General features: G+C 30.4%; 1 protein-coding gene across 3 annotated transcripts in view; it reads right to left on the bottom strand.

Annotated features, from left to right (window-relative positions):
• Positions 1 to 3,603: 3,603 nt before the first annotated feature.
• The window catches only part of LOC143246348 (uncharacterized), a 41,208-nt gene continuing 28,856 nt past the window's right edge, over positions 3,604 to 15,955 (bottom strand). For 2 of the 3 annotated variants that reach the window (XM_076492913.1, XM_076492914.1), the window contains 11 exons: positions 15,710 to 15,844; positions 15,415 to 15,499; positions 13,626 to 13,714; positions 13,046 to 13,108; positions 11,751 to 11,843; positions 10,778 to 10,837; positions 8,075 to 8,175; positions 7,124 to 7,187; positions 4,924 to 5,086; positions 4,325 to 4,403; positions 3,604 to 3,655 (listed from right to left, as the gene is read on the bottom strand). In XM_076492913.1, coding sequence (XP_076349028.1) covers positions 4,952 to 5,086; positions 7,124 to 7,187; positions 8,075 to 8,175; positions 10,778 to 10,837; positions 11,751 to 11,843; positions 13,046 to 13,108; positions 13,626 to 13,714; positions 15,415 to 15,499; positions 15,710 to 15,844 — 825 coding nt within the window. In that variant the 3' untranslated portion in view covers positions 3,604 to 3,655; positions 4,325 to 4,403; positions 4,924 to 4,951. The remainder of the gene's footprint in view (positions 3,656 to 4,324; positions 4,404 to 4,923; positions 5,087 to 7,123; positions 7,188 to 8,074; positions 8,176 to 10,777; positions 10,838 to 11,750; positions 11,844 to 13,045; positions 13,109 to 13,625; positions 13,715 to 15,414; positions 15,500 to 15,709; positions 15,845 to 15,955) is intronic. The other variant, XM_076492915.1, reaches the window with a different exon arrangement.

Here is a 15,955-nt window from a genome sequence, read left to right as displayed (position 1 = left end):
AATCATAGTTGCATAATAAAATATGAGCAAACTGATGTATTTTTATAAGTTCGAAATACATTTGATCAAATATTTCTATTAAATCTATCTAGTCTTTCAAAGAAAATTTCTACTAAGTTCTATACCACAACGAATTCTCATGATATATCAACGTAACAAAACCCAAATTACACATTCTTTATGTGAAATGTAATACGCTGACACTAATTCTCAACATTTTTGTTTTCTTGAATCTTTTTCAGTACACCCCGGGTGGCATCCAGAATTACCACGTCACCTGTGTGGAACAGAAAACACAAACTGTCATTAGGGACGATTACTGTAACTTCATAAGCATATTTATAGAAATACTAGTATGAAAAGTTCAGTTGGATACACCTGCATGTTGTGTACCAGGTATTAAAATTTTGTTACAGATGTGTTAGGTAAAAACAGCTCCTGGTGTAACAATCAAATAGCAGTTGCCGTTATTCCTGTAGTGCAGTGGCCAATACACGATCTCACATGATAGTGTCTGTTTTCGTTTCTAGACCATTTCACATGGTACACTCACCATTTTTGTCCATACAGTATTAAATGTAGTACAGCCGTCATTATTGCTTCTAAAACATCTACCTCATACAGTCATCATTTTATTTTATACGACTGTCACGTTATAACGCTCCAACGGCTCAAAGGTCGAGAACGTTTGGTGAGACGGGGATTCGAACCCACGACCCTTGGTTTATGCCGCGAACGCCTTTACCCACCTGGCCATGTCGGGCCAGGGTTATTATGAAGATGCTCTGTCATTAGTAAGAACATGACTGAACATGGCGTCTCGGACCGTAATGGCGTAACGAGACTTCTTCTGTTCATTGTTCTGGTATATTGTTTTCAAACTCTGTACCTGCAACATCTGTACGATCAGTTTCTGGATCTACACATCAGTATCTGAAACTTCAAAACTAGTTATAGTGAATTGGTTATATATGTGATAAACAAATTTTAGGTTGTTGTACTAGAAAAACAAATAATTTTACTTTACTTCTTTGTCACACACTTTTTAACTGGCAATAATAATCAAGAAACGAGTTGAAAAATATTCACTTTGATTAAGGTTATATATGTAATGTGGGCATATAACAGATATACGGTTGTGTAAGTTAACACGTTGTGGTATAACGTGTTTGTGTAATAAAGTTTGCTTCGTGGAAAAAATCTTATTGTTATTTTTAAGAAGTATATTTTGAGTGTTATGGATTCTTGAATAACTGAAAGCTTTTCTTTTTATCGATAGTTAAGTAGCTGAAACTACGTTTACGCATCAGTTATTTTGTGTTTTCCTTACCTGTCTTAAACGTAGTCGTTGCGCCTTGAACTGCTACCAGAGAAGGTAAACCGTACTCTCTTGCAACTACAGCACCTGACAAATTAATTAATACATGTATTTTTTTATAAGTAAAAGTATAAAGTCATGTTTCCTTTAAACTCTGAACTTATGATTAAAATGAATTACATTGTTTAGTCTTCCAGTATTTTATACTGTTCAATTTAATACAAAGAAACTGATTCATAACTCAATTTAACCTCCCAGAGGTTCTGAGAACATTTAAACATGGTTTGAAAAGATAGAATTAATAATTAACTCTTACACACTGTCCTTTCAGGTTAAGAACTAAGTAGTGCAAGTTACTAACTTGGAATTTATGTAATTTCTTTCCAAAGCACAGTGCATTAGTGGTTTTACAATCATAATTTTTCAAACGATTGAAATATCAACATGCCGCAACATTGAATTATCCGTGTGTAATTATTTTCTGTATCAATTTAGAATCCGATTATTTAGATTAACTATATATCTATTATTTTCATGATTATTTATTTATTTCAATATTAACACTTTCAAATAAAGTTTCTGTTTCTTACCAGGATGGCTTTGCATAACGAACAAATTATATCAAATAAAAGTAAACTTTCACTAGTTTTTAAGATAACGATTTTCATTTTTCTAAAGTTAGTTATTGTTCTTAAAGTGTAGAATTTTTGCAAATACAGAAATAATTATTTTAATATTTTTAAATTCAACTCACCATGAGAAATTAGGCCTCCTATCTCTGTGACAATACCACTCAGAAGTGGAAAATATGGAGACCATCCTATGTCTGTAGAGTGAGCAATAAGAATATCTCCTTGCTGTGATAATGAAAAGTTTATTTTAAAACAAGTCTGAAACACGAAGGTTTAATACATAATACAATTAGCTGATGTAGAAAAAATTGTGCTCGTTAACTTAAAATAAATGTTTTATTCTTATTATTTGAAATTACTGAAAAACAATTTAAGCACACTTCTAGTCGCTTCTTTCTGACATGATACAACGGAACTATATCAAAGCTAATTATGATAGAACTATCGTCTTAGTTACTATAATTTGGCAGTTGGTACATTTAATCATCAATCTTACATGTCCAGTAAAGTTTTACTTTGGCAAATTAAAATGAAATGTTACGGTGCGGCACACATTAAAAACCTGAAAATTTTTATATTCTATTTAAGGGCTATATTATTTCTAATATTTGGGTTCAATGATGACTTTTGATATTAATGAAGAATTACTATTGTTACACTTAAAGTGTAAAATTTACTACGAGTTAAAAAAAAATAAAATACATATTAATCAAATTTAGTATGTGTGAGATTTATTGTAAAACCACATCGGAATATTTACTGTGCTCACCGACAGGAGTCGAACTTCTGATTTTAGGGTTGTAAATCTCGAGACTTACCGCTCTCCCACCATGATATGATACAATTTAGCAATCATATCATTATTAGTGACAATTTTCTTTACTTTATTCGCGACCACGGTGGTACAGCGGTAAATCTACGGATTTACAACGCTAAAATCAGGGGTTAGAGTCTTATCCATGGACTTAGCAGAGAGCCCCATGTGGCTTTGATATAAGAGGAAAAACTCACACAAACTTCATTATTCGCAATCCTCATCTCCTTGTGTATGAACATAGTGTCTTACAAATACACACGTTGAAAACTTAAACATCTCAGTTTTATATTAAAATACGATTTCTTTTTGGTTAATTATGCCTAATAAATACGAAACTCACTTTTAAACTAGAGGCTTCATTAAGATTTTTAGCAACGTGAGCCACTCCCTTCACAACACCCTGGCATACAGTGGCACCTATAGTAAATATGAAAACAAATATTAATTTTATCATTCACATAAGAAATAGCCAGATAAAACTTAGCAATAAATCAAATTTGTCGTAAGTCTTACTTTTAAGAAGTGAATTCAGTAGTGTCATATATGAATGATTTCTAGAAATATAGTATTAAGAAAACATTTCTGACAGAAAAAATCAGTCATAAACTTTAAATAGTTTCTAGAGAAATTAATAAATGCGTTGTACATTTCGTATCAAATTTAACTTTATAAAGATACCAGTATCTGATCGTTATATTACTATCTGTGATTTTGAAACGTATATAACTAGCAGTTTAAATTACTACACTTAATCAACATTACTATGAATACATTAGCATCTACTGAGAATTTCAATTTATTTTTTGTTTATAGATAAATAAAATAACAAACCAGACCTCGTAACTCTTGAAGGGAAGAGTAAGTGTCTTCTACGTCTTCTGTAGAGATCTGTAAAAATGAAGATTTGTGAAAAGTAATCTAATTAAATGTATTTGTAGAAAATAGTATTTTCCAAATTTTGTTATTTCATAGATTTATTCATTCCATTACGTTCTTGGAAAAGAGCGTTTCTTATGCGTATATTAGTATACCAGTAATAATATTATGTTAATTTAAAATATAAATCACATAGTTCGTCAGTTCAGAGATTTACATTTCTTATTTTCCTCAAAGCTCTAAAATCAAATGTTATACTCGACTTATTAAATGGAATACAACTATTTTAAACAACGGTAACAAATCTATCTACTCAAAAGAAAACCTATTAATTAGATTTTTTGCAATGATTCATGTTATTGACTATCGTATGACGATGTACTATGTATAGAAGGAAACGACAAAGAATGATTTAAAATCTTCAGTAAAAATAAGAATTTACTCGAGACGAAGTTTAATATAAATTGTATTGAATATCAATATCATACTGAAACTTAACAATTTCAACATATAGTTCCTTCTCTTATATTTTATTTACATTGAAATCCTTTTTACAAATATTAGAACTTTTAAATAGAACAGATGTATCGTTAATGAGAAAGAAATCATTATATAAATTTTACAAGTTATTCAATATATTTATACCTAAAGTCATACATTCATAACGTTTCAAACACTTACCGGTTTCGGTTCGCCAACCATAATTTCAGGAAACATCATAGCATCTAATTTCTTGTGCATTCTGCGTCTGCGTACGGCTCTAATAAAGATAAAAAAATCAAAATTTTATTTTTTAAATCAGGGTTATTTAAACATACACATAATTATATAATATATTAATTACAATACTCATATAATCATTTGAAACTATGTTTGAAAGAGAAATTTGACTTCAGTACATTTCTCAACGGTTTATAAAAATGTACATTGTACCATACTATTTTAAAATAATCACAGGGTAATCTTACAAAATAACAAATTATTTTATTATAATATAAGGATCTATATTAAAGTTATCAACTTGTATTGAATTATTGACACTGGTTGAGGTGCAAATTTAGTCATTTCAATTCGGACAGTCAGAAAGTTATTCAATTTCAGATAAACGCTCAGAAAGATATTCAATTTCGGATAGCCGCTAGTTTACACTGCATTATATAATTGTGTTAAACATAAACCAATTAGAATTCGTATGCATTTAATTAAGATATTGATGGTCAAATATTGATAGTTCATGAGCTTACGTCTGATATTAAATCCACTGCCTAGAAAACACTTACGTTGAAATCAAATGTGCAGATCGTGTCATCAGAAGTTCTCGAATCTCTCGTTGGTGAAGAAATGGAGTAATTCAGGATCTGGAAGCCTTCCTTCTTTTACCATCAATTTCTCCAACAAACGATAACCTTTTCTAAAATTATCTACGTATTTCACTAGGAGAGACTGAATACAATGCTTCGAATAAATACAAGATGTTTATGTACTAAACCTTATGAAATTATTTATACTTGATTGCTCAGATAAAACATTAAGTGAAAACATTTCATGTGCTTTAGGAAATTTATAACATAATTTTGCACAAAGATAAATAGTTTACAACATTCATTTAAAGGTTCGCCTAGCTATTTCTTGTAATACATTTATGTAGAATATGGAAAAATTTAATATCTGTACAGTAAACGTGTCCACTGACGAATTAAATATTTTCATTTGTGACCATTAAAAAGTGTAGAAAAAACATTCTGTGGAACTTTTACGTTGGTTCCAAAATATAATTTGATTATTTAGTACACCAGTATATATTATCACTGATATGGTTTGATGAAAACTTGTAAATGTTATTACGTTTTTGGTCGTGTCTGATATGCACTGCTGACCAAACTCTTAAGGCCAATAAACATAAGAAAAAATATGCATTTTGCATTGTTAGACTCCACCAGTTATTTGAGTAGAAAATCGAAAGATGAAAATAAGAAAAGGTAAAATAAAAAAACTCTCTTAGCATTTAATAGGGAAAATGTGAACAGTATGAAATTAGCCTAAATACCAGCTGGTCAAAACTTTAAGATCATACTGAAACGAAGCTTGAATCGGTAAACACGTAACGAAATTTAGAAAGTTGTGTTCAAGCATAGCGTTGTCAACATCTCCCATTGACATCTCCTGTATCACATTGAGTAAAACAGGGCAAAGGCTAAATACTTGAGAGAACTCGAACGTGGCAGGATTGTCGAGCTGCAAAAGCCAGGTCTCTCTGAAAGTGCCATCCCTGGTGAGATTGGGAGTAGTAAAACTGCTGTTGCTAACTTTTTAAAAGACCCTGAGGGATACGAAACGAGAATTTCAAGTGGTCGACTCAAGAAAATTTCACCGGCAATAAGCAGGAAGATTCGACGGGTTATCCGGCAAGACACCAGCTGATTATCGAACCAGATTTAGGTCCTTACGGACGCAGAATGCAGCTCAAGAACAATAACACGGCATCTTCGAGAGAAAAGCTTCCTAAACGTCTTCAAAGGCCAATCCTACTTCCACACAACGAAACAGCTTGGTTAAACTTTGCTGAAAGGCACCAAACATGGGACGTAGAAAAGTGGAAAATTTAACCTGGATGGTCCAGATGGCTTTCAACGTTACTGGCACGTTAAAGATATTCCACCGATGACATATTCTACACGGCACAGTGGAGGAAGTTCCATCATGATCTGGGGTGCTTTTTGCTTCCATGGAACAATGGAGGTTCAGGTTATACAGGAGCGTCAAACAGCAGCTGGCTACATTGGCATGTTGGAGAGAGCATTCTTATTGACTGAAAACCCTCGCTTGTGTGGAAATGACTGAATCTTTCAGCAAAACAACGCTGCAATCCACAATGCCCGCAAGACAAAGGACTTTTTCATGGCGAATAACGTGATTCTTTTGGACCATCCAGCGTGTTTGTTCAAACTGAACCCCGTTGAAAATGTTTGGGGTTGAATGTCAAGGTACGTCTATAGAAATGGACGTCAATTCCAAACAGTGCATGTTCTTCGTGAAGCCATCTTCACCACTTGGAATAACATTCCAGCCAACCTTCTGCAAGCGCTTATGTCGACCATGCCAAAGCCAATGTTTGTAGTTATTCTCAATGACGGCCGGACAACTAACTTCTGAGATCTCTTGTTGGGCATTTCCTACCTTGTTTAGAACCTCTTTTTGGTATGGTCTTAAACATTTGACCAGCTAGTATTTAGGCTAATTTCATAGTGTTCACATTTTCACTATTCAATGTTAAAAAGTTTTTATTTTTATTTTCCCTTTTCTTATTTTCATCTTTCAAACCTCTCCTCAAATAAAAGGTTGAGTCTAACAACGCAAAATGCATATTTTTCTTAATGCTCATTGGCCTCAAGAGCAGCAGCGTATCTACATTGTGGTGGTTATACCAATAAAATACTTTCTAATGCTCCATTTCTTTGAGGTAAAATCAAGCTGAATCACCTTACTCCTCTCTCTAAGGCAAACTCCCCGTCGAGCTTGTGACACGAGGAAACGTAGAATAAACCTGGAAAAAATTTACGTCCCTAATTTTATGAAAAATTTTTAAAATAATTTTGAAATTTTCTAAAGATCGTTTTTTCTGATTGTTCGATTTTTGTTCTCAGATTTAGTACAACCAAAAAGGTGAAGAAACTTGAAAAGCAAAGTTCGACAACAAAGAAAAAAGCAACAATAACATATTAATTGAATCAATAATTTAAATTATCAGATTTAAAACATTCTTTTATTTGCAATTTCTTGAATCAGAATACACTAAAGAAACACGTTATCAAGTTTTCTTTATTTGTTTTTCATTCAAAATGTACAAAAATAACTGGTAATATTTAACAATGTAAGCATTCTGTTGAATTATTTTACTAATAATAAATATTGTGTAGTCTTAAGTCCTGTTTTAAATATTCCTTACAAAATTATCAAGTACCATATTATATATGTTGAGAAAATAATTTTCATTAAAAATGATGACTTGTTCAAGCTAGTTATTAATTGTTTGTTAACGAGCTTTGCTATTTGAAAAGTATTTGATAAGCATAGAAAATGATCATTCCTGATGTTCTTTGGAATCCTACGTAACATATAAGCCGCCATGTTTTATGCCGATGGAAATAAAATTGAATATTTATTTTGGACAAGACATAATTTTCGACATACTGATTGGAATTAAGAGTTCATTGGAGATGTCAGTGATGTCACTGGTATATGTTATTTTAAAAATAGTAATATCACAACATTTATCCACGAGTAATTAAATATTAATAAGTAAATAATTGTGTATATATGTATAAGTACAAAGAAATACAGAATTATGTGTGATGGCAATGGTATAGTTATATTATTGTATACATTTAAAAAAGACCTCCAGAGGTTAAATGATTACCGTTATCTTTTTACCTGGAAAATTTCGTTGGTTTGTACTTGATTTGTTCAATAGCTTCTGTTATTGGTAATTCTTCTTTAGCAATGGCCATCAAATGAACAGTCTTTACCATAGACTTTCAGACGAAGAAAGAAAAGAATTATACAACAAACTCAAATATCACGTTCAAAACTTACAATTGGTTCATTCAACGTGAGATGTATTACTAACATATCCAGACCAATGTCTATCAGTTAAGCAACAAATGTGTTGAATAATGTTGAACATTGTCATTTGTTTGAACCTGTTAATATTAAAATTAGATCAAAGAAAAAATATTAGACATCTCAAAATAAATAAGACATTATTAAATGAATAGTTTAAACCTAAATTAATGAATATCTGGGATACAGTTGCACCTTTTCTAATCATTGTATCAATGTTTTAATGTCGGAGTGTAGTATATATATATATATATGTGTTTCAGTTTTCTATTTGTAGGGCGAATTGATAACATAATAGAGTCAGAATTTATAAACCTGTAGAAAAATGTGTAGCATATATTATAATAAATAGATAGGAGATATACATCGCAATGTGATATATTTCAAAGTATGTTATGCAGTTTTATAATGATAAAAGGATATTAATATTTTAACAATAGGTAACTCATAATATCGAGTAAATTTTAAAGGAACGTTTTGAAAGTATTCCTTAACAATATCAAACCGATTTGATTATAATTTTCACATGTCTCCTTCTGCCTAACTATTGGTTATTACGAGAAACACATATTCTGTTTATTTTATAACAGAAAATACAAGTTCCTTAACAGCATAAGACGTGGGAGAAGAGGTTCAGCTTAAATTGGTCTTCAATGGTGTTTGGATGAAATAGTTGTCCACAGTTTTTCTTTTGACACAATTTCCAGTTTTATATATTCATTTGGCTAATTTTTAATTACTTATATAGCAACGAAAAGTGTAAAGAAGAATTGATTGTTTGGCTGTTCATAAAATATTTTCCATGTTTCTGCAAACTTGTTTAGCTCAAACTCTCAAATACCAATGTATCCATCCGCTAATTTTTCATAGTATATAAATCACGAGAAAACTTCTTGCAGTTGTACCTGATAATGCTAAGATAACCTGATGAAATACTGAAACTATAAGTATTATACTTTGACAATAAACGAGTTTAAGTATTGCATATTATTTTATTGGAATATAAAGAATCAGATATATTTAAGTGAAATTAAAACAGGATCAATCTTAATCAAAGTACTTGGTATTAGGAAAAACTGGAATATTTAATTGTTTAAAGCACAAAACTATATACTAGACTCTATTAGTCCCATCCACTGACAGTGCCTGAGATGTGGCAGAACGAACTGAAACGCTTCTCTGGTTGTTTACGTTTTCTTGTGTTTTTATCAAACTGTTGATAAATTCCTCAAGCAGATTTCTGAAGCTGAAAACTCTATTTTGAAAACTGGGTATATTTTTAATCGTTCAACAAATTAATTTTTCACAACTCATGTACTACACTTATGGAACATGAAAACTCGAATTCTACTGCTACTAACCATTAGACTTTCAAGTTGACACAATAGTAGGTGTGCACTTGAATGAAATTCTGTGACAGTAACAGACATTAGAGAAGGCTGTAGTGAAACCCAATCCCATTAAACTATAAAATCTTCTCAAGTGAAAAAAAGCAACAAACAAAAATCACACAAGCATTGAAAGTCAGAACTTGATGTAAGATCCATGTAAAAAATGCAGAGAGAGAAAAAAGCAAGAAGGCTGTTGATTCACTGTTGTTTTCTTCTGCCTATAATCAAAATGTTATTTTGTTTCGAGAATTATTATGAGCTTGCAAAGATCAACCAGGTAAGTGTCAGACTTACATGCAGGAAGCTGTGTACACTTTTAGGAAGATTGTAAGATCATAAAAAATAATATGTTTAAGAATCCCTGTTTTGAGGCAAAATGTTAGTCTCTAAAGAAGATATAGAAGTCAGTTTCCGATGTAGAAGCCAGAAGAAAGGGTCCAGAGGTCTTCAGTCTTTAGAACAAGAAGTCATGTCCACTACCATGCTGAGTGTGTTCAGAGTAAGTAAGTTATTTATATCTCTCTAAAGTTCAGTGACTAGATAGGATCGAATGTGCAGCGCTCATATAAGACTGGACCGAGTGCAGTAATGTAATAATCGATAATATATTCGTAGTGTTGATTCATTTAATGAATGTTATTGAATGTACAATCAAAGAGCAATTAACACTTCAAATTGACGAATTTAATATTGATATTTTAAAAAAATACTTTCGGTAATTTCAATGAAGACGAGTATCCTCATTTAGTGTATTAACGTGTTGTTGTTTTCTAATTTCTACGTCAGAGTTAATTCTTTATTCCACCGTATACTTCCTCGAGTAAGTGAGTTACGTACTCCGATCGGGAATGAATTACTGGATTTGATATAAATATGTTGTTACTAGTAGTAAAGTCAAACTTCAACATGACCCACCCGTTACAGTATATTTTACGTTCCGGTCTTGAATAAGAAAATTTTAGGTAAAAACACCCATACAACTGTCTAGTATTTTATATAGTAATATATAATATGCTGATGATCTGTAAAACTACCATTTATGTGACTCGTTTAAAATATTATTTTCTAAAGAATAATTTATTGAAACGAATGTTAAAAATACTATCTGTAACTATCAATTTACCTGCAAAGTTTTCACTAAATTTTGAGGATCCTCATTCCATGGCTTTGTCATGGTATCGAACTACATGGATGTAAGAGACACATATAGACATGTATAAAGTTAAGTACTGATAAAAAAACATTATCTACATAGAACAAAATTATAAAATTAACTTAGTTATAAACATAAATAATTTAATACAGTGTTCTTACCTTCTTATTCATATTTACTGGAATCTAGTTTTTTTTTTGTTCTTGAACACGAAACAACACAACTCGTTATATGTGCTCTGACCTCTCTGAGTATCAAAATACTATTTTCAACATTATAAGCTCTCACACTTGCTGCTGAAACAGCTGGGGATGGAAGTAGATTTATCTGTTTCGTCAAATAGGTATCACTTTTGTAAGCAATGTTTTACAATGTAATGCTGATAATATGTTACAAGATTCAGCCGCTTTAAGATATTAAGACTATTTATAAATCCATGTATTATTTCCAAGTCGAAATATAGGCTTGGCTAGCAATCCATAATAACAGTTATAATATATATGTGTTACAGTTATTTGTCAAAGGTAATCACATCTCGTACATTAGTATTGAAACTCACCAGCTCAAAACTGTTATGCTTTACTAAGAAGTTTTGTTACAAACATTGGTGAGAGGATAAACCTGAATTAAACGTATTTTACACTAAATATATATATATATAATTTAAGTAATCGAATTTACTGTGTTTAAAAGAAGGGAAAGTCAACTTATATCGAGTAAGGATAAAAATTCACATTCCATTTATGTATTTTATAATTTTATATCAATTGGAAATAATTTATGCAAAGTAATTATAGTTAGCAAAAATGTGAAGAAAGAAACAGGTAATGGATGACCTGCAAAGAAATTGTTTTCCCGAAATAATTGAATTTTCCACTATTAGATATTTTATTGGGTTTTTGAAGAGATAATTTTGTCGATATATCTAAAACATCATAATTACCTCTTTCAAGCAACGATGTCCATGGGATGATAAAAATTCTCGAAATATAGTCCCTGCAATTCCGTCATCTTTTGTCAACCACTTCAGTGCCGTCTATTGGATCAAATTTTTATTAATGTAGAAACACAAACTATAAAAACTAAGGAACTTGTATATTGACTAATATTTTCTCGATTATGATAATAACGTATATCCCTTAAACAGCTATAACATCCAAAGTAAATAAACAAGAGTATTATACTTTTTAAATTTTAAAATGAAGTAAGAATTCTAGAAAAGAAAACATACAATAATTGAAACCACAATCGTAAATTTATAAAACTTAAAGAAAGGGTAACACAAACTATAAGCACCAAAAACATTGTATATTGACGAACTTTTTCTACATTATATATGCTTTTAATTTTGCTTAAAATTATTTATACGCTTTGCACAGACAGTTCAGAGACAAAAAACATTTCTAAAATATTTGACTCCATAAATCAGTGTTTTTATAACATTTGAGATTTTATAATAGCTTTTTGGTTTCTCAAAGACAAGAAATAATTCGTTATATTTTTAACACATTCTGCATGAAAGATGGAAGAAAGAAAAAGGACAATATCTGCATTTCTTGATAACGAGATACCCACTCGCAATAAAAATGTACCTCAGTTTTAAACTCTCGCTTTCTTCTTAGCATTAAGATGACCGAGAAAGGTCGAAACCTTGGTCTCTTCTTATCAGTAAAAGTGTTAATGCGTATACCAGCCATTCTGAGATACAATAGCTCTATTTTGTTATCATAAAAAGGACCAAAAAATCGAAAATTTGTTGGGAATTGACATTTATAGCTAATACACCTCCACTTATAAATCCCATAAAAATAAACGTCTTTTCTTGATTTTTTTAATAACACTAAAGATAAGTATCAATCAATATAAAAAAACAACATAAAAATCAGAGCAGAGATTTATAACTGTATTTGTTTAGCTTTCATTAAACATTTAAAGAAAAGAGGAATACTTCTTTCTTATGTAAGTCCTTAAAACCCACAAAATAATTTGTTCACTTCAAAATATTAAGGTACAACTGTCAGAATGATAGATTAAAAAGACATTGGGAAAACAATTTATTTTCAGTTAATACTCCTTAAAATAGAATAAATAAAGCAACCAGTCTTTTAGAATCTTTACAATACTACTGTAGATTATAAACAACTACACACAAGGAAAAGTATAAAGTTTCAAATCTTTAGATATTTGAATTTCGATTTGGAATCATTGCTTCATTCATAGAATAAAAAGATCACCAACCTCGCAATCCATAGCCTCGAAAGTTTTGTCAAAACCAGATTTACAGATCTCACTTGCAAGCTTCTAAAATGACAGATGAACAATAGAAAACATAATGTTATTCAATCTTCTAATAGAATGATCATTACAAATCATTTAACTTGTCCAAACTTGTCAGAACAATAAACTATATTTATAAAATAAGGCATACAAACAAGAGTAGTTTCAGGGATTGGTATTATTATAGTATTTGTATTCGTTGTTACAAATGATTGATAAAACAAAAACGATACTTTATATTTCATGCGGCTATAACACTAAATATTACTCTAATTTTAACGGAATGATATAATTAAATTCTTAAGAACAGAAAACGATTTTTATTTAACACACATGTATATACTGTAATAAACTGATCTGATGATGGAATACAGAAATTTATGATTTTACTCTTAATGTTGACTACTTTTTTATAGTTTCGAAAATATGCAAACGTTAAGGTGTAACTAATATTTGTAACATATCTAAAGCAGCAAAGTGACTGGTCTATTCATCATTACAGCCCACATGCTGTTATCAATCATTTTGGCTGTAATATTACCTGAAGTTGCTCTGGAACTCCAGCACTTTCCACGTTTCTGCCAACAGAAATAAGCGTTGCTACGTCTTTTAATAGTTCTTCAAGGTTTTCTGTAGACGAAGACAAATTTAATTATATCTTTAATCTTACAATAATAATGGTCTACTACGTGTATGTTAACATTCATTAGCCAGAGTGAGCTGGATCGATTATCATAATTTTTGTTGCCACAACTGGCAACTATTCGTCAGTTGATATGTTAAGATTTTTTTCCCCGAAAAGGGAGATAAAAAACCTAAAGTAGGGCATATTAAAACTTTATTTTATCCATTTTTGCCTTGGAATTTAAAGATACAAGTGCTAATCAGTTAAATAAGTCAACTATTAATTTTCTAAAGACAGAGTATACAATTACTTTTAATGAAACTCTTAGGAATTTTAGAATAAAAAAAAGAAACAATGGGAACACTATCAATCATTGTCCGTTACAGATTATTTGTTTCCTTAAGGGTTACCTTCAGGTAGCTTAAAATTTCATAAAACAATAAATGAAAAATCACGAGTATCTTTTCATACATTAAAAACAGCCACACTCAACCTGAAATGAAAAATTCTGAAGTACTGCTTTTCCTATTAATATTCTATTTTATTTTCACCCTGAAGAATATAAGTAATTCTCACCTTATACATGTTCTTTAAAGTATTTCTCACCTAATACATGTTCTGTAAAGTATTTCTACCTAAAGTAATCATTCGTGATGGACTATTCAAAATGCTTCAGCTTTAAGGTACTGTACTTAAAGTAAAAATTATTAACTTATTATTAAAGTATATTTACAATAATGGCAAATTTATCGAAGAAAAAGTTATGATAAAACTTCATTGTTTTTTTTAGATTTTTATATAAAGTGTTAATTGTTTAAAACATTGTAAAAAGTTTTACGAAATGTTATTATGTTCTGAAAACTTAACGGTAACATAATCAATATAATCAATTTTTTAAATTATCTGGTAACACTAAAGGTAAAATCGTGAAATACAAACCAATATTAAAATATCTTCTTTATTAAACGCTACTTTATCATTCTACTTATTCATTAAACGTTTAATGTAAATATCAAATGATTAATAAATATGAATATCATGTTATTCTAAAACTACTGGTTGTTAGATTTATTTAGTTTAAGAATCTCCTTGACATTACGTTTAAAATAAAATAATATCTATTTAAAAAATATTAAATTACAACAATTTTTTTACTATTGAAACTTTTTTAGAGAGAAAGACTTTCACAAAGCATCGCTGTACCATCCACTCTCCATATTCTGAAGTTCTAAAGTTTTATAATGCAGCCATGATTTAAACTGTAGGTCATATTTTGTGTTATCTTTCAGATTATAATCCGGATCACCAGCTTTAACTGGGCTCTAACACAGGATTAATGTAAACTATAATTTGACAGAAGTCTGTGTATGTTTGTGTGATCATAAACTGCTGTAAAAATAGTTACCGGACATGTAAAGTACCCTAAGGCCCACTTGGAAGTTTGGATCTGAACGCCTCTTTACTTTGGATTCTTCCATGTCATTTCCGTATATTAAATCGGTATATCAGCTAGTATCTGTCATTTTGTCTTCATAAAATAAAGGTTCCTTCATTCAAACTTAGAAAATTATCTGTAGGGTGTATAAGACAGAAGCCATTTTGTGAATTATTGAGATAATAGGAGAATATAGCATTATATAGGTATACTGAAAGTACGTGGAACATATGTAATTATAAAGCTAGAACTAATAATGAAGTTATTTACCTTTGTAGCTGTCAATTAAACGACCAAACAACAATGTGTTCATCATTGAGGAGAACGTTGTTATGATGTAGTGCAAAACTGCAGTCTGAAATGTAGTTACAAAACTTTAATACACCTACTTAATTTTACTTAAGTCTCAAAAGAAAGAACCCTTCATGTAAGAGTTACTACATACAGTACAAAATACCTTTTACACTTTTGAGTATTTGTATATCACCCTTATATATTTGTATTACTTAATCAAACTGCCCTTATTTTCTAACAAGATATAACAACATAACTACACAAATCTCACCTCGACCATGTCCGTAACATGTAACGTTAGATATTCGTACAAATTCTTGGCTGATCTCGTAACTTCAGTGGGAATTCCAAAGTTCAAAATTTTATCTTTTTCCGTTTTCAGTTTTTTCTCAGAAAAAACTCCGTCCTATAAAAAATGTTCTTTTAATCAAATTTAATATCAGTACCATGCATATACAAAATCACTTTTTGTTTCCTACCTGGCTGTATAGTAATAACAGAAAGAAAATATACATTC

This window comes from Tachypleus tridentatus, chromosome 3, assembly GCF_004210375.1.
Source record: "Tachypleus tridentatus isolate NWPU-2018 chromosome 3, ASM421037v1, whole genome shotgun sequence".
Classification (NCBI taxonomy): domain Eukaryota; kingdom Metazoa; phylum Arthropoda; class Merostomata; order Xiphosura; family Limulidae; genus Tachypleus; species Tachypleus tridentatus.
Note: the sequence above shows the minus strand (reverse complement) of the source record. Positions and strands in the feature narration are given on the sequence as shown.